Here is a 26,376-nt window from a genome sequence, read left to right on the forward strand (position 1 = left end):
TTATCTCCCAAAGGCCTCAATTCCAAATACAATCACATTGGGGTTAGCGTTTTAACAAACGAATTTTGGGAGGACACATTCAGTCCATGACATCCCATTCTCCACCAATCACTTGTACACCAGTGTTTTCACATGAAAATACCAATGTTTATTGATATAAATATAAATTCATTTTCAAACAAAACAATAACAAATGATTTCTCCTTGTTCTGAAGTTCCTCATTCTTCAATACATCCTGGTTTTTTTTCCTCATTAGCTTATCCCAGGCTTGTTAGATTTTTCACACCATTAAGATCATATGTCTTCATATCCATAGAGACAGTATGGTAATGACTCTATTGCTTCACACAATTATGAGTGCTATCTTTACTCAATCTTCTTTATTCTCAACCAGAAGTTTCTGCCAGCTGAAAATGGCACCCTGGTTTGTGAGGAAATCCCTTCTGTGTGATACTTCTAGTTCTAAGGGACAAACTCAAACTCTTCCTTCATGTGACCTTAAATCAGGCTCACAGCTCCATCCAGAAAAATGGATTTACAATTCACTTTGTTGTACATAACCAATGAAATAGCTTTAAAATTACATTGGAAATAAAGTACCAGTTATTTTTATCAAATGAAGAATGCTCTTCATTAAAAATGACTGATCCAATCATCTGAGCTTGCTATTTTGAAACAAAGACCTGTGATAAAGTCACTGCCTCAGTTGATTTCAAATACTCAGGTCAAAATCACCAATGACTTTTGCTCTTTGGGTTTCAAAGTGGGACACACCATCAAACTGTCCCATTTTTACACAATTTATGTTATAGACAAATGCGTTTTCCCATGCCTGTGTCTCTGCTACTTTGCTAGCCTCCCTCTTAGCTTTTACATACTTAAAACAATCTTAAGCCTTTTCCTCAGAATGTGTATTCTGATGTCGAATCAAGGATGAGCTCCGACTATATGCCTTCCCACATTTACTGCACTCATAGGGTTTCTCTGAAGAATGACTTCTCTGATGCCGAATAAGATCTGAGCCACTGCTAAATGCCTTCCCACATTCGTTACATTCATAGGGTTTCTCTCCAGTATGACTTCTTTCATGTAGAATAAGGGATGTACGCTGGCTAAAGGCCTTCCCACACGTTTTGCATGTATATGGTTTCTCTCCAGTGTGAATTCTTTCATGTTGGGCGAGGTGTGCACTCTGACTGAAGGCCTTCCCACACTGATCACATTCATAGGGTCTATCTTCAGTATGAATTCTCTTATGTCGAGTCAGAGATATTCGGTGACTGAAGGCTTTCCCACATTCCTCACATTGATAGGGTTTTTCTCCAGTATGGATCCTCTGATGTTCAATAAGAAATGATTGGCGGCCAAAAACTTTACTACATTTATTGCATTTGAAAGGTTTCTCTTCAGAATGAATGTTTTGATGTATTTTAAGGTTGGCAATTCCAGAAAACATCTTCCCGCATTCCTTACATTCAAACAGTTTCTTTTTCTTTGTATGAACTTTCTGATGTTGAATAAGGGATGAATGCCGGTTGCAGACCTTCTCACATTTATTACATCTGTATAGTTTCTCTCTATTATGAATTCTTACGTGTAGAGTAAAGGTTGAAAGCCGCATGAATATCTTCTCACATTTATCACATTTGTAGGGTTTCTTTGAAGCGTGAATTCTCTGATGAAGCATAATGGATGAAATCCTATTAAAGAATTTCCCACATTTTCTGCATTTATAAGGATTCTCTACATGGTGACTTCGCTGCTGTAAACTCTGACTTAAGGCCTTCTCACTTTCATGGGTTTTCTCTCCAGTATGAATTCTTTTATGTATAACAAGGACTGATTTCTTACTGAAGCCTCTCCCACATTCATTGCATTTATGTATTTTCTTTCCATTGTGAATTTTCTTATGAAGTAAAAAAGATGACATTCGAATGAAGCCTTTCTCACATTTTCTGCACTGGTAGACATTTTGGACAAGGTGGATTTTCTGATGTATACTGAGAGATTGGCATTGACTCAAGGTCTTCCCACAGTCAAAGATTTCCTTTTCATCGTGACTTCTCCCATGTAAAATAAGGGTTGTTCTTTGAATGAAGCTTTCCCCACATTTATCACATTCATAGCTTTTCCTTCCATTGTGAATTTTCTGATGAAGAATAAGGGATGAGATCTGTCTGAAAGCTTTTCTACAATTACTGCATTCATAAGGCTTCTCTCTAGTATGAGAGTTCTGATGAAGTTTAAGAGATAAGCTTTGACTAAAGAATTTCCCACAGTCGTTACATTTTAGAGATTTCTTCTTTGAATGCACTTTCTTGGGTTTTATTAGGACTGAATTTTTCTTGCAGCCTCTCTTTCCTGTGGGAACTTTTTGTGGTGCAGAAACTGCTTTCTGATAGATGCTTTGCCCAGATTTGTTGCACTGATATGGAGATAACTTCTTGGTCTCACATTTAGACCGTAAGTCTGAAAGACATCAAGAAATTCAATTTGTTTTCCTGTGCTAGAAAAATAAAGCTATTTGCAATCATTATCATAATAACAATGATAATCAGAATAACTTTTTAGTGTCTCATTATGGTTTTAACACAGTAAGGGCTTTATAGAAACACTTCATAACTGAAATTCAGGGAAGTGCAATTGGAAATGAATAAATAAAGGTTTTATTTAGAGAATAAATGTATACCATATACCACATTAAACTCCATACATTGTTCAGCAGATGAATGTAGTTTTATTATAGGAAATGTCCAGAAAAGGCAGAAGGTAAAATACAGACAGAAGGTAAATTACTGGTTGCCTGTGGCTGAAGGTGGGAATGGGGATTATCTGTAAATAGTCATGAGGGATCTTACTGAGGTGACAAAACTGTTCTAAAACTGGTTTATGGCGATGGTGGCACAACTTGGTAAATTTAGCAAAAACTACTGAATTATACACTTAATATGGATGAATTTTACAGTATGTGGCTCAATAAAATTGTAAATTTTTAAAATGTATTCTTAAAATCGAATATTAAAAAAAAACCAAACTGGACTTCTGGTTTCTGGCTCCTCATGTAAAAGTTTGGAAGTCACCATTTTGCCCTACAACTCTTCTTAGATCCATTATAGAGGGGAGGGCATGGGGCGAACCACTTCCTCCAACACTGGAGAGACAAACTGAAGCTTACTGGAGCAGAGACTCACAAGCATAACCACCATGGGAACCTGTGCTGGGGCAGGAAAACCTAAACTATAATTAATGAATTGTTGGAGGCTCAGTGCCAACAACTCTGAGAGTTAAAAACTCCAGGGGGACCTAGTCAAAGCAGCCCACACAATATGGCAAGATTTACCTTTAGGAGTTTGATCAGATTCTCACGTTAAATATAGGAGAAAAATTATCTTGGGCTGCCTCCAGGGGGTGGGGAAAAGGAATCATTTTGAAATATGCCAGATCAGTCTGTTCCTCTTAACCAGGCCTGCCCTCAGGGACACTAGGTAGGTAACCAGAGCCTACCAGGCTGAGGTATTATCAGAGCTTAATTGACCTGGGGAAGGAAAATATCCAACTCCACCTGGCTGTAGCCAGCTTGTCCCACCTAATGTGGGAGGGAAAAACAGAATCACTTGTGATGTTCACAATCCAGAGAAGTCTCACTAAAAGACTGAAAACCTAATCATAGGACTAAAGACTTCTTCCCTCCCCCACCTCACCATCACATCACTAAAGGCCTATTTAGAGCAGTTCCTTTTAAATGGTATATCATGGCTAGCTATCAAGAAAAAATTAGAAGATATACCAAAAGGCAAAAAACACAACTTGAAGAGACAAAGCAAGCATCAAAACCAGATTCAAATATGGCAGGGATGTTTGACTTATCAGGTCAGAAATTTTAAACAAGTATGTTTAATATGCTAAGGGCTCTAATGGATAAAGTATACAGCATATTAGAAGAGGTGGGCAATGTAAGCAGAAAGATGGAAATCCTAAGAAAGAAACAAAATGAAATGTTAAGAGATCAAAACCACTGTAGCAGAAATGAAGAATGCCTTTGATGGGCTTTTCGGTAGATTTAACACAGCTGAGGAAAGATTCTGTGAGTTAAAGAATTTATCAATAAAATCCTCAAAACCTGGAAAGCAAAGAGAACAAAGACTGAAACAACAGAACAAAATATCCAAAGACTGGAACAATTACAAAAGAAATAACATATCTGTAACAGAAATACCAGAGGGGAAGAAAGAGAAAAAAGAATAATGACTGAAAACTTCCCCAAATTAATGTCAGACACTAAATTACATATCTAAGCTGCTCAAAGAACACGAAACAGGATAAATGTTAGGAAACCTATACCTAGGCATATAATTTTCTTTCTTTAGGCATATCATTTTTAAACTGCAGAGTATCAAAGAAAAAATCCTGAAAGAAGCCAGAGGGGAAAAAAGATCCCACCTATAGAGGAACAAAGATTAGATTTACATTCAACTTCTCGGAAACCATGCAAGCAAGAAGAGAGTGGCATGAAATATTTAAATTACTGAGAAAAAAACCCCACCAATCTAGTATTCTGTACCTTGTGAAAACTTCCTGCAAAAGTGAAAGAGAAAGACTTTCTCATATAAACAAGTATTGTGAGAACTTGTTGCCAGTACACGTGCCTTGCAAGAAATGTTAAACAGGTCCTTTGGAGAGAAGGAAAATAATGTAGGTCAGAAACTCGGATCTACATACAGAAAGGAAGAGCACTGAAGAAGGAATAAATGAAGGCAAAAAAAAAAAAAAAACCCTTTTATTATTTTTGATTAGTCTAACAGATAACAGTTTATTCAAAATAATAATAGCAACAATGTATTTGATTACATATGCTTATATATTTATCTTATGTGTGTGTGTATGCTAATGTATACTTATATATATAAGTGAAGTAAATGACAGCAATGATAGAGGGGATGGGAGGAAGGAGTTAGCATTATTTTATTATAAGGTACTCATGCTATCCACAAAGTGGTAACAGTGTTATTTAAAAGTGGACATGGATTAACTGTAAATGTGTACTGTAAGCTCTAGGGCAACCACTAAAAAGAGTTTAAAAAGTAAAATTAAAAAAAGTATAAAAAAAGAAAGTATGCTACGGATAGAAAATGGAATCATATGAAATGTTCATTTAAAATCACAAAAGGCAGAAAAGAGTGGAAGACGAAAACAGGAACAAAAAATAAAGGTAACAAATAGAAAACAGTAACAAAATGGTAGATATAAATTCAACTACATCAATAATCACTTTAAATGTCAATGGTCTAAATGCATCAATTAAAAGAGATTTTTCAGGGTGCATAAAAAACATGACCCACCTGTATGCTGTCTATAAGAAACCCACTTTAGATATGAAGACACATATGGATTAAGAGTAAATGAATGTAGAAAAGTAGACCACGCTGACACTTATCAAAAGACAACAGAAGTAGCTATATTAATTCTAGATAGAGCAGGCTTAAAAACATGGAAAGTTATCATGGATAAAGAGGGATATTACATAATGATAAAGGGGTCAATTCTTCAGGAAGACATAACAATTCTTAACATGTATGTACCTAACAACAGAGCATCAAACTACATGAGACAAAAACTGATAGAACCACAAGAAGAAATAGATGAATCCACTATCATAGTTGGAGACTTCAACACCCTCCTCTCATAAATGGACATATCCAGCAGGCAGAAAATCAGTAAGGACATAATGGAACTCAACCACACCATCATTCAACTGCATATAATTGACACCTATAGAGTATTTCATCCAACAGCAGAATTAACATTATTCTCAAGCTCACATGGACCATGCACCAAGACAGACCATATTCTGGGCCATAAAACACACCTTAACAAGTTTAAAAGAATAGAAATCATAGTGTCTGCTTTCAAACCACAATGGAATTAAGTAAACTGGATATCACTAACAAAAAGATGACTCGAAAATCCCCAAATACGTGGAGATTATACAGCACACTTCTAAATAACACATGGGTCAAAGAAGAAATCTCAAGAGAAATTTTAAAATACTTTGAACTAAATGAAAATGGAAACACAACTTATCAAAATGTGTGGGATGCACTGAAAGTAGTGCTTAGAGGGAAATTTATAGCACTGGATGCATATAATAGAAAAGAACAAAAACCTAAAGTCAAAAATTTAAGTTTCCCCCTTAGGAAACTAGAAAAAGAGCAAATTAAATCCAAAGTAAGCAGAAAAAAAAAGAATTAGAGCAAATCATTGAAAATGAAAACAGGAAATCAATAGAGAAATACAATGAAATAAAAAGATGGTTCTTTGAAAATCAGTAAAATTGGTAAGTCTCTAGATAGACTGAGAGAGAGAAGACACAAATTAATATCAGAAATCAAAGAGGGGACTTCACTACATATTTCATGGAAATTAAAAATATAATAAAAGAAAACTGAACAGTTCTATGCCCACAAATCTGATAATCTAGATGAAACTGATCAATTCCTTAAAAGACATAATTTGCCAAAACTCACACAAGGAAAAGATGATGTGAATAGGCATATATCTATTTAAAAAACTGAATCAGTAATTAATAAACTTCAAAAACAAAGTATCAGGCCCATTATGTGTTCACTAGTGAATCCTACCAAACATTTAAGGAAGAAATCATTCCAATTCTCCATTATCTCTTTCAGAAGACAAAAGCAGAGGGAATACTTACTCATTGTATAAGGCCATCATTACCTTAATGCCAAAACCAGAGACATCACAACAAAGTAAAACTACAGACCAATATCCCTGGATAAATACTGATGCAAAAATCCTAAACAAAATACTAGCAAACCAGACTCAACAACATATTAAAAGGATCATACACATGAGCCAGTGGGATTTATATCTGGAATGCAAGGATAGTTTAATATGGGAAAATAAATGTAGTCTATCACATTAACAAATTAAAGGATAAAAACCACACGATCATCTCAACTGATGCAGAAAAAGCTTTTGACAAAACTTAACATGATAAAAACACTCAAAAAAATAGGAATAGAAGGAACTACCTCACTGTTTGAACCAATCAATGAATTCAGTAAAGTGGCAGGATACAAAATCAACACCCGAAAATCAGTTGTATTTCTATACACTAACCATGACCACTCCGTAAAGGAAACTGAGAAAACAATCCTATTTATTATAGCATCAAAAAGGATAAAATATTTAGGAACAAGTTTAACTAAAGAGATGAAAGACTTGTACACTGAAAGCTACAAACATTGCTAAAAGAAATCAAAAGATATAAATAAATGGAAAGACATCCTGTGCTTGTGGATTGGAAGACTTAATATTGTAAAACTGTCCATACCACTCAAAGTTATCTACAGATTCAATGCAATCCCTATCAAAATCTCAATAACATCTTTTTGCAGAAATAGAAAAAAGTCCTAAAATTCATATGGAATCTCAAGGGACCCTGAACAGTCAAAACAATCTTGCAAGAGAGGAATGAAGTAGGAGGGCTCAGACTTCCTGATAATTAAGATGGTGTGGTAGTAGCATAAAGATAGATATGTAGACCAAAGGAAGAGAATAGAGAACCCAGAAACAAACTCTTGCAAATCTGGTCAAATGATTTTCAACAAGGGTGCCAAGACTATACAATGGGGAAAGAACAGTTTCTTCCACAAACGGTGTTGGGAAAACTGGGTATCTACATGCAAAAGAATGAACTTGGACCCCTACCATACACCATATACAAAAATTAACTCAAAATAAATTAAAGACCTAAGTGTAAGACCTAAAACTATTAAACTCCTAGAAGAAAACATAGGGGAAAAGCTTCAGGACATTGGATTTGGCACTGATTTCTTAGATATGGCATCAAAAGTACATGCTACAAAATGAAAAAACAGACAGATGAGACTACTTCAAACTTAATTTTTGCATGTCAAATAAAACGACAAGGAAAAGGCAACCTATGGGTATTGTAAATCATATATCTAATAAGGGATTAACATGCAAAATATATAAAGAACTCCTACAATTTAAAAACAAAGGACAAATAACCCTGTTAAAAAATGGGCAAAGGACTTGAACAGACATTCCTCCAAGACAGACAAATGGCCAATAAACACATAAAAAGATCCTCAACATCACTAATCATCAGGGAAATGCAAATTGAACCCACAATATCACCTCACACCATAAGAAAAGCCACAACAAAAAAAAACACAGAAAAAAAAAAAAAAAAAAAAAAAAAACCCCAGAGGACTTCCCTGGTAGTCCAGTGGTTAAGACACCATGCTCCCAATGCAGGGGGGCCCAATTCAATCCCTGGTCAGGAAACTAGATCCCACATGCCTTAACCAAGAGCCTGCATGCCGCAACTAAAGAACCCACATGCCGCAACTAAAAAGAACCCACATGCCACAGTAAGACCAGCGTGCTGCAACGAAGATCCCACAAGCGGCAACGAAGATCCCGGGTGCCACAACTAAGACCCGGCGCAGCCAAATAAATAAATATTTAAAAAAAATAATATCAAGTTCTAGTGAGCATGAGCAGAAGTTGGAATCCTTGTGTACTGTTGGTGGAAATGAAAAATCGTGCAGCCACTGTGGAAAATGGTATGGAGGTTTACTCAGAAAATTAAAAACATAACTACCATATGATCCACCAATCCTACCTCTGGGTACATACCCAAAGGAATTGAAATCAGGATCTCGAAGAGATATCTGTACTCCCATGTTCATTGCAGCATGATTCACAATAGCTAAGAGGGGAAGCAACCCAAATGACTATTGACAGATGAATGGATAAAGAAAATGTGGTATATACATACAATGGAGTATTATATAGCCTTAAAAAAGAAGAAAATCCTGTCACATACTACAACATGGATGAAACCTTGATGACATTATGCTAAGCAGAAAAAAGCCAGTCACAAAAAGTCAAATACTGCATGATTCCATTAATATGAAGTATCCATAGTAGTCAAAATCATACTAAGGGCTCAATGGAGGGGTGGGAAGAACTAGTATTTAGTGGATACAGAGTTTCAGTACTGCAAATTAAAGTTCTAGATAACTCTTGGTCAACAATGTGAATATACTTAACAGTACATTTAAAAATGGTTAAGATGGTAAATTTAATGTTATGTGCTTTTTACCACAAATAATAAACTCATAAATAAAAACAAACAAAAAAACACAAAAAAAATTTTAAAAACCCATAACTTAACCAACCAAAGAGGAATCTATGAGAAAAGGGAATGAGTTCTTGAAAAGCAGTCAAAATAAACAGTTATGGAAAAGATTTTTAATTTTTTTTTTAAGGATTGAAGAAAATGATGCAAGTTTGATCATTTGAAATGCTATCATTAGAGAAATCAGGACACACTTTCTCTGAAGGGAAATATGAAAGCCGAGGCAGGGGACTGGATAGGTGGGGATGAGGCTGTTGAAAGCTGAGCTTCTGGGACCGGAAGCTGGGGTTCAAACTCCAACTCTGCTGCCACTTCCTAGCTGGGTGACCTTGGGCAAGTCACCGAACCTCTCTGGCCCTCAGCTTCCTCATCTATAAAATAGGAATAATAATAGTACCTACCTTATAGGGTTGTTGGGAGGAACCTGTACTTAAAAGAGTACCTAATCAGGAGCTTGTTAAATGTTGGTTATTCTCCGTCTTGGGGCTCATACTGAAGAGGCTTGCGTTTTCTGCACAAGCCTGGGGCCTCTGAGGTGGAGAAAGTGGCTCTCAACTATTATCTTAAAGATGTTGCCCTCTCATGATGGAGGGCACCTTTACACAGAATGCCAGCTTCTAAGCCTTGGTTCTCTGTCACTCACCCAAGCCCCGGCGTCTTTTCACTGGCTCCACCATCCAGGGTGCTTTCCCTTTTTCCAATAAGGTGATCACATTTGGCCTCCGAAAGGAAAGTCCTGCACACAGGAAAACACTGGAACTGAGCATGATGTGGGCACCACAGCTGTCAGAGCCAAGCTTTGTGTCAACAAAAATGGGGTTTATTAGTGCAAGAGGAGCATGGAGGATGTAAAGGATAGGTGGAGAATAAGAAGGATGAAAGTTCAGTCATAGCCAGCAGAGTTATTCATTTCTAACTCTACAAAGCCAACTATTTTCATGAAAAGTTGGACCAGAAACTCCTGAGGCTGGTTATTCAGCTATTGCCTTTCTGCTCCCAAGCCCACCGTTCTCTGATCTGCTGTAATCCACACTTCTATGCCAGGTGCTCCGTGTCAGCATCTACCAATAGGGGTACTGCTGGTTTCAATTTATGCTTTTCTTTTTTTCCCTGCACTTCCAGAACTAGCCTCATCTTGCCCCCTCAAGAGGATAAACCAGGCAGTGCACCCCTCTCCTTCAGAAGTCTGAGTCCCTTCCTCAGAGTCCTAAAAACTCTCAACTCTTTCCTCTGTCCTCCCAGCCCTAGGATGGTGGCTGTGTCCTGCAGTTACCATCTGTGTCTAATATTCACCTTTTAATAGTACCTGTTAAGTCAATACTTTAAATTTTTTCTCTTAAAAACAAGCCAGGTGTCCTCAAAAGATTACATATATAGTTACCATATGACCAGCATATACCACTCCTAGGTATATACCCAAGAGAAATGAAAATATGCATCCACACAAAAATTTGTATGCGAACATTCACAGCAGCATATTCGTAACAGCCACACAGTGGAAACAAGCCAAATGCCCACCAACTGGTGAATGGATAAACAAAATGTGGAATATTATTTCGCCATAAAAAGGAATGAGGTATTGATACACACTACCATGTAGATGAACATCAAAAATATTACCTTAAGTGAACGACGCCAGACACAAAGGACAACATATTTGATTTCATGTTTATGGACTGCCAAGAACAGGCAAATTCATAGAGACAGAAAGTGGATTAGTGTTTGCCTAATCTGGCGGGATTAGTGGGCAGGGGGAAATAAAAAGTGATTGATGATGGGTATAGGCTTTCTTTTGGGGATAATGAAAATGTTCTAAAATTGACTAGGGTAATGGATGCACACTCTGTAAATACATTAAAAAAATCACTGAATTGCATACTGCAAATGGGTGAATTGTATAATATGTAAATTATACCTAAATAAAGCCATTAAAACAACAACAACAAAAAAACTGGAGTGGCTTCTGTTTTCTTGACTAGACTGATTGATTGATGTCCCACGATGAGCCAGCTGTGGATTATGGGGGCAGGAGAGCCTTACCGAGAGAAACCAAGTTCTGGTAGTTTTCCAACATGACATCTTCATACAGATCCTTCTGAATGGGGCTCAGCCATTCCCACTCCTCCTGGGAGAAGTAGATGGCCAAATCCCCAAATGTGACTGGTGCCTGAAATGGAAAATCACACGTCCTTTCACTGTGGGCTTGTGCTTCCACATGGCTGAGAAAACGTTGGACTTCCAAACACGGGAGATACATGGTGCCAGGATTCTATTAAGGAAACATTTGCGGTTCTGAGATCAAAAGGGGCAGGTGTATTAAAACACAATGCAACATGATAAAGATTTTGTTGCATAAAAAGCATATCAACTTGGATTTACGGGGCACTGACAAAGACAAGGCATTTTTCTAAGTACTCTGCATGTACTGGCTCATGTTAGCCAGTGACTGAGGCCCAGAGACATGAGGTGACTTACTGAAGATCTAATAGCTTGTAAATGAAGGAGCTGGGGTTCAATTTGGGCAGTCTGGCTGCTGATTCATGTCCCTAACCACATGTGTCTGCGTTATACGTGGCAAAAGTTTATTTGCAGATGTAATCAAGGTTACTAATCAGTTGACCTTAAAATAGGGAGAGTAGCCTGGATTATCCAGGTGGACCCGATGTCATCACAGGAGCCCCGAAGAGCAAAGAATTTTCTCTAGCTGGTGGAAGAGGAGAGCAGAAAGGGAAGTCTAGGAGATGTGAAGGATGAATGGGATGTGACCTGTTGCTGCTGGTTTGAAGATGGGATGAAGGGAGCCACATGAAATGCAGGAGGGGGATCTAATTTTGCCAATAACCAATGAGTTCAGAAGAGGACCCTGAGCTTCAGATGAGACCACAGCTGCTGACACCTTGATTTCACCCTTGTGAGACCCAAAGCAGAGGATCCAGCTAAGCCAAGCTGTATCTGAACTCCAGCCCACAAACTGTGTGATAATAAATGTGTGCTGTTTTGAATGGCCAAGTTTGTGGCAATAGGGAATGAATACACATAACTTAGAGGGCAAAAGTGTCTATTATGAGAAACTACACTGAAGAGGCTTATTGTAGAAAATCACTTCATCATCTAAAGTCTTGAAACATGCTTATTTCAGGAGGCTGACTCACTGGCCTGGCTCCAACTAACTCAACCTGAATACAGGGTTATGAGGAGTCTCTTAGAGAGACGTCCTCCTTGTAAAAATGGGGTGTACATGTAAAAACAAAGCAACATCAAGAGATTAACTCTGGAGTACAGCATCCAATCCTCCTCTGCCCCAGTAGGTCCCACCTGGGTACTCATGTCCACCTCGAGAAATCATGGTGGCTCTGGTCTTCTCTCTGGGGAGAGTATTCCTCCCAGCACAGACAGAGACCCTGGAGATGCTGAATGAACAGGTGAATGGTCACGTGCACACCGAGAAAAAAGGAGAGGGGGGACGCTGAGTGGCCCTTCTCACGCTCCCACACCCGGTGGTGGTGATGGAAGGAAACCAGGGACTATGTCTTGGTTGGGTCTCTGTGGGATAGGACGTTCCCATGGAAGGAAAGCAAATGGTTTCTTACACGATGGAACTTTCCCAAAGGACGAGGAACCACTACTTACCTTGGACTTGGATTTCCCGCGTGCAGCAGGCATCCTTTCCTCCCCCTTGAGGGTTTCAATTTGGAGAGGGGCAGAGTGCTGAGAAGGTGGGGCTGGGAGAGAAGAGAAGTCATGAGTCGACTGGGCCTTCTGGGTGGTCCCAGGGTCTCTAGGATAAGAATCCCCTGGCCCCACACCTGGTCACACACACGTGCACAGACATGCACATTGTGGGAGGTCACAACATCTTCTGAAGCATTCCTGCCCCTTCTCAGGATCAGGGAGGGACCACGGCCAACACTATCTGTTCTTAAGATCACAGGAGGCTCCAGATCAGGAGGCAAATGAGACAGGCAGACACCTGTTCTTCCATTTGACAAGGAATTGTGGAGTGCTCATCAGGTGCCAGGCACTGTCCCCAGTGCTGGGGAGAGAGCAGAGTTAGAGCAGAGAGGTACTGGCTCCCACGTACCTTACATTCCAGCAGGGAAGACAGGTCCAGATAGAACACAGTGTTAAAAAAAAAAAGAAAAAAAGGACCCGAGCAGGGGATGGAGTGACGGGGTGGCAGGGAAAGGCCTCTCAGAGGAAGCAACATTGAGCCGAGGTGTGACTGCAGCGTGAGCCACCTGGGCACTGGGAGAAGGGCATTCTGGGTAGACGTACAACAGGTGCAAGGGCCCTGCGGCAGGCACATGCTTGCATGTGAAGGGGAAGTGCGAAGGCGGGTGAGCTGACGCAGAGTGAGCGAGACGGGGAGTGGTGGACTAGGAGGTGTGTGAGGGCAGGAGCGGCCAGATCATGAAGGGGTGAGGAGCAGTTTGGAATTCATCCTAAGTGCAATAAGGCATCATGGGGGGTTGGTGGCTGAGCAGAGGAATGATGTGGCTGACCTAACATTTAACAAAATTTTTCTCGGTGGCTATGTGGCAAATAAACTGGGTGTGTGTGGTGGGGGAGGGGCGAGGGGGAAGCAACAGCTGGAGAAGGGACTCATTAGATAGGTATGCAGAAATCTAGAAGGGTAATCTCAATGGTGTGCATTAGTGGGAGAGGAAGAGGTGAGACGTCAAGTATCACCTCCACAGGAGGCCCTCCATCACCCTGAGTCACTCTATACCTGTGCTGCCCAACACATGCCAGCAGCCACGTGAGACGTGGAGTTCTGGAAATAAGAAAATGTTTAATTTTATTTCAATTTGTTTATTATTAAAACCATAATAAATGATAAATACTAAAATCACTGAATTAAAATGTATTATTAATCTAAAATTAAGAATTGATCCTTAATTCAGTTATTGTAAACTTTTAAGTATGTTTGGAACAACTTGGGTGTGTGAATCTACTTTTCCAATGGTAAATTTTATGAAATTTAAATACAGATCAATTAAGTGTCTGGATTGAGGTGCACTATACACGTAGAAGACACACCTGACTTTAAAGACTCAGTTAAAAAAGAAAAAAAGAATGTAAAAAAAATCTCACTGGTAATTGTTTATATTGATTACAAATTAAAACGGTAATATTTCAGATATACTGTATTGAGTTAAACAAAATGTATTATTAAAATTAACTTTAATAATTAATTTGTTTACTTTTTTCAATATGGCTTCTGGAAAATTTAAAATTCTGCCTTGCATTATGTTTCTATAGGACAGCACTGCTTCATAGTATACAGTCTATGCCATTCTACTGCTCCATTTTCTGTGCAGTACCCCCGGCTTCCTGAAAAGGGCTTGTTTATGCAGGTACCATCTCCCCCATGTGACTTGGGCTCTATGAGAGCAGACACCTTAACTGTTTTGTTCACTCTCTCCTCCCATGTGTGAGACCACGCCCTGTGCAAAGCGGTGCTCAATAAAAATTATTGACTGACTTAGTAACCAGTCCAAAATGCTTCCTGGCATGCTGAAAGTGGGGTGGAGTGCAACCATTTTATGTTGAAACCACAGCACAGAGAACAGTTCTAACAGCAGTCATTCCAAGCCCTCTTGTCTTTGGAAAAGGGCAGGGTCTAAAAAAGGCCAAAATGGGGACTTCGCAGATATGACGAAATGAAGGATGCTGAGGTGGGGAGATGATCCTGGATCATCCAGGTGGGCTCAATGTGGTCATAAGGCCCTTACGAGAGGGAGGCAGGAGGTCAGAGACAGAGAAGATGATGGAAGCAGAGTCAGAGAGAAAAAGGTCTGGATACACTGTGCCACCAGTTTTGAAGATGCAGGAAGGGAATGCAGGTGGCATCTAGAAGCTGTAAAGGGCAAGGTCACACATTCTCCCCAGAGCCTCCAGAATGAACATGGCCCTGCCTAAACCATTTCAGACATCTGACCTTCAGAACCGTAGGAGAATGAAGGTGTGTTGGAAGCCACTAAGTTGGTGGTAATTTGTCACCAAAGCAATGGGAAACAAATACAGTGACCCTTCCATTTGTTCCTTCCCATTCATGTGCCCTATAAGTAGGCTTTTCTTCTCTTTTGTCAATGACCTGGTGCTAAAAAAAAATGCATGATTCAGAGGAATCTCAGGGTTGCGCTAAGGCCAGATGAAAGGGGCTGGTTGGAGATCACTGAGGTTAGCCTATGAGGTCACTCCAACAGGGCAGAAAGGAGCCATGGGACACCAGCCCTGCCTAACTCAGACTCACAGGTCCAGAAGGAGCTTGGAGCCCTGCCCTGTCTTCACCTGGGTTACAGGGAGCGGTTGGGTGGCCTGGCATGTGTTAAACACCTCACTCTGAAGTTGGACCACCTGGGCTTGATGACTATTTTTATTAGCTGTGTTGCCTTGGGCAAATTACTTAGCCTCTCTGTGCCAGTTTCCTCCCCTGTTAAACGGGGACAACACAGAACTACTTCTGGAGTTGTGAGGATTAGGTAAGAGCCTACATGTAGTATCTGGCCTTATTTTCCCTCCCATGAGCTATGAATTCAGGTCTTACAATTCTCCCCTTCCTCACACTGGCCTCCTTGCCAATCCCTGAACGAGCTGCCACAGTCCTGCCTCAGGACCCCGCCTGCAATGCTCTTTCCCCTGTCTCAGTTCCTCACTCCCTTCAATCTTTGTTCTAACCTCACCTTATCTGTGAGGCTCACCCTAACCATTGTATTTATTACTGCAACCTACCCCTGACCCGCCTATCCATCACCCCCCACCTCTCCCTTTCCCAGTTCTGACTTCTCTTTTCTCCACAGTTCTCCTCGCTAACACACTATGTGATTTGCTTCTGGTGCTTACAGTCTGTCCCAACCACTTGAGCATAAGCCCCATGTGCCCTGGACCAGGAGCTGGCACGTGGAAGGGGCTGGCTAACTATTCGCTACGTGAGTGACTAAATGGCCCAGTAGTAAATACTTTCTTTACCATCACTTCTTCAAAGAGCCCTCCCTGGCCCACTTAGCTGGGGTAGGGGCCTCTTGAACATGCAGTAGGTGCCACTTCATTATGTGGGAAACTAATTCTATTGTTACTACATCTGCCTTTGCCTTCTCCTCCTGTTCTCCACTGCACGCTGTGAGTTGACCAACATTCCTGTGTGTATCTGTGTGACCTTGGGCAAGACACTGAACCTTACTGGGTCTTTACCTTGATCCTTTATGTCTGCAAAAGGAAGGTGAAGGGCTGCTGCTGTGAGGAGCAGACAAGACAATTATCATGGTAGCTGTATTTATCATTATTGTTGTTATTAGTGTGGCATGTGGCCAGTGCTGTGCGCTGTGAGTCTTCTGTTCTGAACAGTCTACTGTCCTTCTGTTCACATGCTCTGGGGAAGCCCTCAGGTGTGTGCATGTTAAGTGTGCTCAACCCCTGGTGACAACAATGTCCTCCAGTTAATAATAAGTATGAGATAATAAGGACCTACTGTACAGCACAGGGAACTCTACTCAATACTCTGTAATGACCTATATGGGAAAAGAATCTGAAAAAGAGTGGATATATGTATATGTATAACTGATTCACTTTGCTGTACACCTGAAACTATCACAACATTGTAAATCAACTATACCCCAATAAAAATTTAAAAATCAATAAAAGTAGTAAGTATGAGACTGAGAGCTGTACTGGATATTTATATGCATTATATGATTTCACCTTTAGAGCAAACTGACCACATGGGTTCCAGTTTCCATTCTGAGGATGAAAGAGGGAAGAAGACCTGCCCAACGTCTCAGAGCTTTAAGTGATGAAGCCTGGATTTAAGCCCCATCCACATGCAGCACAGTCTGTCCTCTTGGAGCAGGATAAGGGTCTACACGGCAAATACTCGCACTGTCTTCTCTGGCAGGGTTCGGGAGGTGTCAATGTGGCACCGCAGTTACGAGATATGTACCTCTGTTATATCAGAGTGCCACAGCACTTGGGGAGCTTTGGAGCAGAGCACACTAAGGTTGATGAGTTGTGGCTCAGTGACAAACCGAGTGGCCTGGCCTTCAATTCTGACTGTGCTGAGCAAGGCTTCCCTTGTGTAGAAAATGGTGACAAAGAATCCTGGATGCCTGAATTCTCTCTGTATTCAACCTTGGGACAGTGATGTGCTGGGTAATTTGCAGTGTCTGCCAATTTCCACGGTGTACATACTCCCACCAGGGCCCACTGTAATATATCAAACTGATGTCACTGAATATGGAACTGGGGAGAGGTGTGCAAAATGGGTTCATGTGAGGCAGGGCAAGCCAGCTCCAGCACTTCACTGACACGTGGCGTCTGAGAACTTCTGACTAATGTCCCTGCACAGTAGAGGAGGGTTAATGGCTAGCTCTGTGGCCTGAGAATACCCCAATGCAGCTGCCCCATAACATAAAACCCTTGAAATCTTCTGTTTTGTTCTGAAACATCCATATAACTTTCTGCATCCTACATCATGATAAATCTGAGTCTGTGTGTTAATATAAAATCATGTTTTAAATCATTTACCAGATTCTTCTCTTCTGATTCCTCAAGTACAATGGATTGCTCCAGGAAGCGGCAATGCATCCATCCTGTGGTTTCTCATGGCTGTTTGCCCTTGACACACACCCCAAGTTGAAGGAGCACGATTCTTGTCCACAAAATAATTTTCTCCAAGGGACTCAGCACTGCTGGGGAGGAAAGAACAGCAGTTTGATATTAGATAATTCTGGATTCAAAGCTCGCTTCTGCCAATTATTGGCTGTGGGAAAACCACACAAAGCCTGTTTGCTCACCTGTGCAATGGGGTAAACAAAACCTGCTTCACCCTTAGCTGTTAAAAGTTTACATGAGATATCTTCAGCAACAGCCACACGGTTATTTCTTGCCTTTCTTTTCCTTTTTAATTCAGTATACACCACGCATCATCAAGGAAGCCTGACACTAAGAGGGCCGAAGTAAGAATTCTCACACAGTGCTGGTTGGAGAGAAATTAACAGTATCTTTTTTTTTTTTTTTTTTTTTTTTTGCGGTACGCGGGCCTCTCACTGTTGTGGCCTCTCCCGTTGCGGAGCCTAGGCTCTGGATGCGCAGGCTCAGCGGCCATGGCTCACGGGCCCAGCTGCTCCGCGGCATGTTGGATCTTCCCGGACCAGAGCACGAACCCGCGTCCCCTGCATCGGCAGGCGGACTCTCAACCATGGTGCCACCAGGGAAGCCCAACAATATCTTTAAGGCTGAAGGTGCACACACCCTTTAACCCAGTAACCTCATTTCTGGTATTTGTCTTCAGACGTTCTCGTATGTGTGTAAAATGACAGGGTTTGTAGGAAGAGGCAGTACAGTCCTACAGTGAAGGGCATCCATCTGGAGCCAGGCTGTCTGGGTTCAGCTTCCAACTCTGCCACCCACTACCTGTGTGACCTCAGACATGCTCCCTGTCCTCTTCGGGCCTGAGCTTCCTCAACAGTCAAATGAGGCAAATAACAATGATGACTCCACAGGGCTGTGGTGAAAATTAAATGAATGAAAACATGTAACACACTTAGACCAGCGCCAGTGCTAAACAAATGTTAGTTTCTTTATTATCATTATGTTACTGAGGCCAATCTCATAGTGCTCGCCCTACGACAGGCCAGTAAATCGAGAGACGAGTTGTTGGGGCAAGGAACAGTGACTTTATTCGGAAAGCCAGCAGACGGAGATGATGATGACTCACGTCCCAAAGAATCATCTTTCCTGAGTTAGAATTCAAGATTTTTTTATACTAAAAGGGAGGGAAAAAAGTCAAACATTTCAGAGGGGATGTGTTAATTTCCTCCTTCCTGCAGTCATTCACAGGTGGGTTTGGTCAGGATGTTTCCTATGGGCTAAACAAAGGTATTTTAGCTTAATGCTCATTACCTGGGAGGCAGGGTTTCCCAGAGAAACCCATTATGTGTAATTCAAGCTTATAAGCAACCTCCCTTTAGTGATTAACTTGTAATAGAACACAAAGGTTCTGGGACTTCCCTGGCAGTCCAGTGGTTAGGACTCTGCACTTCCACTGCAAGGGGCACAGGTTCGACCCCTGGTCGGGGGAACTAAGATGCCACATGCCTCACAGTGCAGCCAAAAAAAACAAACAAAAAAAGAATACAAAGGTTCTTCCCTATTACAATTACTACTCCTATCAAGAGATTGGAAACAACTGCCCATCAATAAGAAAATCAGTGAATGTTACACACACATATGGGACACCGTGTAGTTCTTAAAAGGAACACGGCAGCACTACCTCAGAAGTTCTTTACTGGGGGCAATTTTGCCCCCAGGGGACACTTGCAATGCCTGGGACATCTGTGGTTGTCCCAACTTGGGGGTGGGAGGTGTCCCTGGGATCTAATGGGTCGAGGCCAGGGATACTTCTAAACATCCTATAATGCACAGGACAGCACCCAGAGCAAAGGACAATCTGGCCCAAAGTGTCAACTGTGCTGAGGTTGAGAAATCTGCTCTATATGTACTGTGTGAAATGATCTCCAAGATACGGTGTAATGAGGAGAATAAAGATATAGAGAAAATGCTTAGAAAAAACAAAATACAGGATACGAATACATGAGTTTGAAAAGGAACAGACAAGTTCTGGAAGGGAAATAAAGAAGTTGGTAGCAGCGATTGTCCCTGAAGAAGGGAACTGGGTCACTAGGCTTGGAAACTCAAAACTCACTTTTCCCTATCTATCTATGCTTTGGCGTTCTGTATCATATATATAATTACCTTTTCAAAACACCATCACCACCACAAATAAAGAGGCTGGATCCCACACCACGTCAGGGCAGCGCTGTAAACCTGGCCTCTCTTCCAGAGTCCCATACCTTAGGGTGGGAAGGGGCTTTGCAATTTAGCACAAAGCTAAATTCCTGCTCCTAAGGTAGGGATGGCTAGAACCTGGATGAGAACAAGCTTAAAGAGTTATTGGAGGGACTTCCCTGGTGGCACAATGGTTAGGAATCCGCCTGCCAGTGCAGGGGACACGGGTTTGTGCCCTGGTCCGGGAGGATCCCACATGCCGTGGAGCAACTGGGCCCGTGTGCCACAACTGCTGAGCCTGCGCTCTAGAGCCCGCTGCTACAGCTGCTGAGGTCCTCACACCTGGAGCCCGGTACTCCACAACAGGAGAGGCCACAGCGATGAGGGGCCCGTGCACCACAAGGAAGAGTGGCCCCCGATCGCCGCAGCTAGAGAAAGCCCGCGTGCAGCAACGAAGACCCAATGCAGCCAAAAAATAATAATAATAAATTAATTAAAATAAAGAGTTACTGGACAGTGGCCATGCCTCCCCTTGGGGCACAGCACCCCTGTGATCCTGGGGGCCTGTGCTGGGTGTTGAATTGGGGTGGGACCTGACATAACTGAAAGCCAGCCATTAATGCACCCACACATTGCTTCCATTCAGCCAGAGTTTGTTTTTGCTATACCACCTATCTAGTATTTTAAGATCACCTCTATCCTGAACTTGCCAGCCCCAGAGGCCGGGGATATAGAAAGGTACTTTCTCCAAAGACCCAAGCCCAGCTATAGCAGAAAACATAAGCTTTGCATCTGAATGCCAGACCTGCCCTTGCTCTGCTGGCACAGGTACAGATTTGATTTCCTCACTTGTAGGATGGGGCTAGGAATGTCCCTATTGCAGGGAAGTGCAGCTGTAGGGACTGCCTTTGATAAGATACTGAAAGCACTCAGAATTAATTTCTTTCATTCTGAGAAGCCCCAGAGAAGCCCACAAACTCTCACAGCTGTAGCTCTCAACCCTGTTTGTACACAGGAATCTCTTGGGAGCTTTTTAATAAATACTGATGGCTGGGCCCCTTGCCAGAACCATTAAGTCAGAATCTCTGGGGATGGAGTCCAGGCATGTCTTATTTTTATCTTTTAAGATTTCTAAATTCTATGCAAGGCCATAGTTTAGAACTACTGCTCCAGTCTCCAAGGCTCAGTCGCGGGCTGGAGATCTGACCTCTCCCTGTTAAGAGTCCAGACCTCAGCACTGGGGAGGAGAAAAGCCAAATCCTTAGATTCCCTGATCAAAGGATTCCAAGGAGTCACTGATGGTGGCCATTCTTGGCTTTGGAGTTGACTGAGATGCCCATGGGAAGCCTGGGTGTCGACACTGAAAACAGCACCCACAGTCACCCTGTAATCCCTTCACCCTGCTTTCCTTTTCAAAATAATTACTGCCACCTGTTATAAATTTAATTTCATCTCTCTACTAAATGCAAGCTCCAATGAGTAGAAACCTGGTCCATCCTGACTAGCAAGGTGCTTGGCCCATGGCAGGCATCTGACTGCTCAATGAATGAGTGCCTCTCAGAGCCTACCCATGTTGCAGGCTTTGGACACCCTTTCTTCTCATCTCAGAAACATTATCCCTTTATCACCTCTCTCATCCAGCCCCCTTGCTCTCCTCCCCACCCTCACGCCCTGAAAATGTTCATGGTGTGCCCTCATCATGGTCCTGTACACCAGTGGTTCTCAACTGGGGTGATTTTGTTCTCCAGGGGATACCAGGCTGTGTCTGGAGACACTTCTGCTTGTTAAAATTGGGGCAGCAGGGGTATGCTACTGGCATCTGGGGAGTAGAAAACAGGAATAATTCTAAACATCCGAAAATATATAGGACAGCTCTCCCCCATCTCTCAATTATCTGCCCCAAAGCATCCAAAGTGCCAAGGCTGGGGCTTCCCTGGTGGCGCAGTGGTTAAGAATCTGCCTGCCAATGCAGGGGACACGGGTTCGAGCCCTGATCCGGGAAGGTCCCACACGCTGCGGAGCAACTAAGCCTGTGCGCCACAACTACTGAGCCTGCGCTCTAGAGCCCGCGCGCCACAACTACTGAAGCCCATGAGCCACAACTACTGAAAGCCCGCGCGCTTAGAGCCCGTGCTCCGCAACGAGAAGCCACTGCAATGAAAAGCCCGCTTACCACAACAAACAGAAGCCCCAGCTCGCCGCAACTAGAGAAAGTCCACGCACAGCAACGAAGACCCAACGCAGCCATAAATAAATAAATAATTTATTTTAAAAAAAACAAAGTGCCAAGCCTGAGAAACCCTGCTCTAGACACGGAGATGTCTCTAGATCGCTGTGTTATCAGGAGATACTCCTCCTCAGTCCCTGCCACTGGGTCTTGACCAGTGGGCTTCTCAGAATGAAAGAAATTAACTCTGAGTGCTTGCGTCTTGACATCACAGGCTCCCTAGGGATATCTCCATAAAGGAAGACCCTCTGTTCGTGCCCTCCTAGGACCCCGACTAGAAAATTCTGAACCTAAGCTCAATTTAGCCTTTAGGATTACTTTATCTCTTAACCTGCAACTTTTTCTCTGAGGCTCCACTTCTTGCTTTTCTTCCTGTGGGTTTGATTCTCTGGGTGTGGAATCCTTGGGGTTATTAGGTTAATAATAAAGCAATTAGCATTTATTCGTTGCTTACTTGTGTCAGGCACTGTTCTACTTAACGCTCACCACAGGCCTAAGATTGGTACTATTATTATCCCCATTTTGCAGGTGAAACTGAGGGTCAGCAATTTAAGTGACCTCTCCCAAAGTCACACAACTACTGAGTGATGGAACCAGAAGTCCCAGAGTCCCCCAAGCTACACTGGTTAGGAAGCAGACACACAACCATACGCAGCCTCAGGTCCCAGAGACCAGGACAGACACTGCCCTCCCTTCAAATGCACTAATGCAATAACAGACAACAAGGAGCAGCTGGGCTACTGGGGCACCGCTTCTCAGCTAGAAGAGGTCAGATCCCCAGCTCTGAGAAGCATTGCTCAATCTCAAGTTCAGAGATGCAAATTTCTCCAGCGTTCACCACCGCGCTTCTACCTCTGCACGGGGACAACGAAAAACGACCACCAGCACTCCAACAAACACCCAGCACCTACACAGGGCCTGGTGAGTGCCAAGCTCGGCACGGAGTATTTCACTACGTTACGCCATTTATATAATTTTCCCAAAACTGACGCGGGTGTTGTTATCCTGTTTTACCGAGAAAGAAAGCCTCCCACAACAGCACACATACTTCCTTGCCAGGAGCCTGCACGCCCGTAAAGCCGCTCAGAGTCCTCCCCACAAGGATCCTCCTTCCACGCTTACAGGGAGAGATACACCTCGACAGCGCAGTCGCACACTGCCACACACTCACAACCGCAAAGCCACTGAAGCTCAGTCATACAGCCACCCGGTCAAATCACGCAGCCACTCCAGACGGCGATAAACGGCCACCTACATCAGTCGGTCTCACACACACACACACGAACGCGCTTCAACAACACAAATTCTCACAGCCACACTTACATACCCACTCCCGGCCCCCCTCCCACAGGCGCAGTCACCTCTTCCTCACATAAACACCACAGACCTTGCGGTGAAATACGAACATGGTCCTGAGGCACGTCCCCGTAACCACACGGCTGGCTCCATCACAGACACACGCAGAAACGCCACAACCCGCTCTCCTCTCACAACACAGCGACGCCACCACACGCTTCAAACACAGTCCCTCACCTCACACTCCGTCACCACACAACCAGACAAAACCCCACAGGCGGCCACGGGCGGAAAATTCCAGGCAGCCGTGGGCACACACCCACAGCCACACTCAACCTGTCCTCCAGGGTCGCGTCCCGGCGACGCCCACCCCGGCAGCTGCGCAGGCAAGGCGCGCTCCGCGCGCTCCCCGCGCTCCCCGCGCCTGCGTACTCTCCTCCGCGGTCCTCGGTCGGCACTGGCTGGACCCGCCCCCTCACGCGCGAGACACGTCGGCGAGCCGCGGCCCCGCCCCTAGGCGTCCACGAGAGCGCGAGGCCCCGCCCCTAAATAAAGCCACGCGGTGCGCAGGCGCTTACTCACCTCTCCCGGGACCTTTCCACAGGCACAGACCTGAGGCCCCAACCCACTTACAGGCAGGCATACGCAGGCGCGCTCGCGCACTCAGAGCCGCTCTTGGGGTCATCGCCGCTCGCGTGCCCGCCCGAGGCCCCGCCCCTACACCAGCCCTCGGAACACGCTGCGCCGCGCGCACGCGCAAGGGCCGCCTAGCGCTTCCCAGGGCCCCACTTGTTGCTGTCCTTATAAAATCACGTATATGTTTTCGGGTGCTGAGACCCTTCCTTGATCCCTTCAACCAAACCCAGCCTCCCCAGCATCCACACCTACACGTTCCCGTCCGGGGGCTTCTAGCCCCAACACCCTCCCCTTTGCCCCTGGAGCTCAGAGGGGTTTGGGGAGCCAGGCTCACCCACGGACCGTAACGCACGCGCTCGCGCATGCGCACTGCGAGCTCAGCCGCACTTCCCAGAAGCCTCCGGGACGTGGCGCCGTTCAGGACGGCCACTCCCGGATCGTGAGGTTGAAGGATCCCGGCCCGCGCTGGCTCCGATCTGTCCGGCCCGGACACGAATGGACCCAGGAGAGGAGCGAAGGGATGTTGCTCCAGACCAGGGGTGGGATATCGCTTGCGCCTTCTCTGAACGAACAGCCCCAGAGTCCTTTGCGCGGCGCCTTTCCAGGCCCCAGACTACATCTCCCAGGAGCCCCTGCGACTCGTTTCCGCTTCGTGTAGTGACGCGGCTGCGCGTCGGCCGGGCGGGGACGCGAGCGGCCTCCTGTGGCGGTGCGTGAGGTGACCGCGAGTCTGTGAGAGAAGACGGGAGGTGTGAGCCCGCCCCTGAGGTCTGGGCTTGCGGGTCCCGGGTGGTCATTGTGCATTTATGTGTGTGAGGCCCAGGTTGTGTTATTGTGTGTATGTGTGAGGATGAACCTTTGTGAACGCGTGTGACCGGATTTTTGTGGTTGTGTACCCTTGTGTTTTGCGTGTGTGAGAAACCCAGTTTTTGTGGTTGTGTACGTGTGTGTGTAAATTCATTTTGAATGTGTGTGCTCGTGCACCTCGATGTGTCATGTATGGCTGTTTTTGCGCAATGCAGAGCTGAGCAGTTGCCACAGAAATTGGCCCACAAAAAATACCGACTCTGTAGATCCCATTTTTTGTGGTTGTGTAGTTGTCTGTGGACCCGCAGATAGTGAATGTGTGTAGAAGCTACCATTTCTGGAAGTGTGCGTTTGTACAAGTATGCGTGTGGCCCACTTTTTGTGGTTGTGTATGAGCGTATGGGAAACCAGTGTGTGTGTGTGTGTGTGTGTGTGTGTGTGTGTGTGTGTGTAGTGATCCAGCTTTGCGTTTTTAGAGGTGTATGTGTATGTATAATTCTGATTTCAATTCCGGTGTGTGGATTTTTTTCCCCCCACCATCAAGCACTTTTCTGAAAGCAGCTGGGAGTCCTAACAATTCAACTCAACTCTGACACTGTCTAGCTGGTGATGAGGCAGATTCCCATAGGTTAATTAAAGGCTGGGTCCCCAAGATGCCCCCACCCCCCACAGGTGCCAGTCACAAGTCCAGATATCACCTGTGCTCTGACTGACCCTCTATAGATCGGAGGTTCCAATGACTGCCCCCCGCCTCCTTGGGTTTGATTAGTTTGCTAGAGCAACTCACAGAACTCAGAGAAATGTTCACTTACTTTACTTACTAGATCACCCACCAATTTTTATAAAAGGATATAACTCGGGAGTGGAAAGATGGAAGAGATACATAGGGCAAGATATGTGCGGGAAGGGGCACGGAGCTTCCATGCTTACCGCTCTTCCAGTGTGTCCACGTGTTCCACCAACCCGGAAGCTCTCGGAACTGCGTCCTTTTGAGTTTTTGTGGAGGCTTCATTACTTAGGCATGATTGCTTAAATCATTGGCCGTTAGTGATTGAACTCAGTCTCTAGGCCCTCTTTCCTCCCTGGAGGTCTAGGGGTGGAACTGAACGTTCTAACTGCTGAGTAATTGGGTTGGTTCCCGTGGCAACCAACCCCCTACTAGTCATTCATTAACATAACAAAAGACACCTTGTTCTGGCTCCTCACAAAGGAAATTCCAAGAGTTTGGGGAGCTCTGTGCCAGGAACTGGTGATGAACGTATTTCTTATTATAAATCAGAATATCAGGGTATGTGCAGAGGGAACCCAGGGCTTGTGGTTGTGTGTATGACCCTGTGAGTGTGTGAGTTTCTGGGAGTAGGTATCAAGAATGAATGTGTGAAGAACTAGTTTTGGTTTCCCAATTCTGTGACGAGGTAGTGATAATCAAAA

The 26,376-nt window shown here is 43.7% G+C and overlaps 1 protein-coding gene across 15 annotated transcripts; it reads right to left on the minus strand.

Moving 5' to 3' along the window:
- Positions 1–197: 197 nt before the first annotated feature.
- On the minus strand, positions 198–25,976 carry ZNF667 (zinc finger protein 667). Of its 15 annotated transcripts, none has more exons than XM_027097288.1 (7): positions 23,839–24,063; positions 17,987–18,134; positions 17,718–17,881; positions 12,825–12,916; positions 11,235–11,361; positions 9,838–9,930; positions 198–2,470 (listed from the first exon to the last, which is right to left on the minus strand). In XM_027097288.1, the coding sequence occupies exons 4-7, from the start codon at positions 12,855–12,857 to the stop codon at positions 891–893; spliced, it is 1,833 nt and encodes a 610-aa protein (XP_026953089.1). In that variant the 5' UTR covers positions 12,858–12,916; positions 17,718–17,881; positions 17,987–18,134; positions 23,839–24,063; the 3' UTR covers positions 198–890. The 15 variants fall into 15 exon arrangements, with proteins under 15 accessions (XP_026953089.1, XP_026953087.1, XP_026953088.1 ...); XM_027097286.1 differs by lacking the exon at positions 23,839–24,063 and adding an exon at positions 23,740–23,828; XM_027097287.1 differs by lacking the exon at positions 23,839–24,063 and adding an exon at positions 19,947–21,998.
- Between the last annotated feature and the right edge of the window lie 400 nt (positions 25,977–26,376).

The sequence above is a fragment of the Aethalodelphis obliquidens genome, unplaced genomic scaffold, assembly GCF_003676395.1.
Source record: "Aethalodelphis obliquidens isolate GAN/ISIS:26980383/991018 unplaced genomic scaffold, ASM367639v1 scaffold113, whole genome shotgun sequence".
Lineage (NCBI taxonomy): Eukaryota > Metazoa > Chordata > Mammalia > Artiodactyla > Delphinidae > Aethalodelphis > Aethalodelphis obliquidens.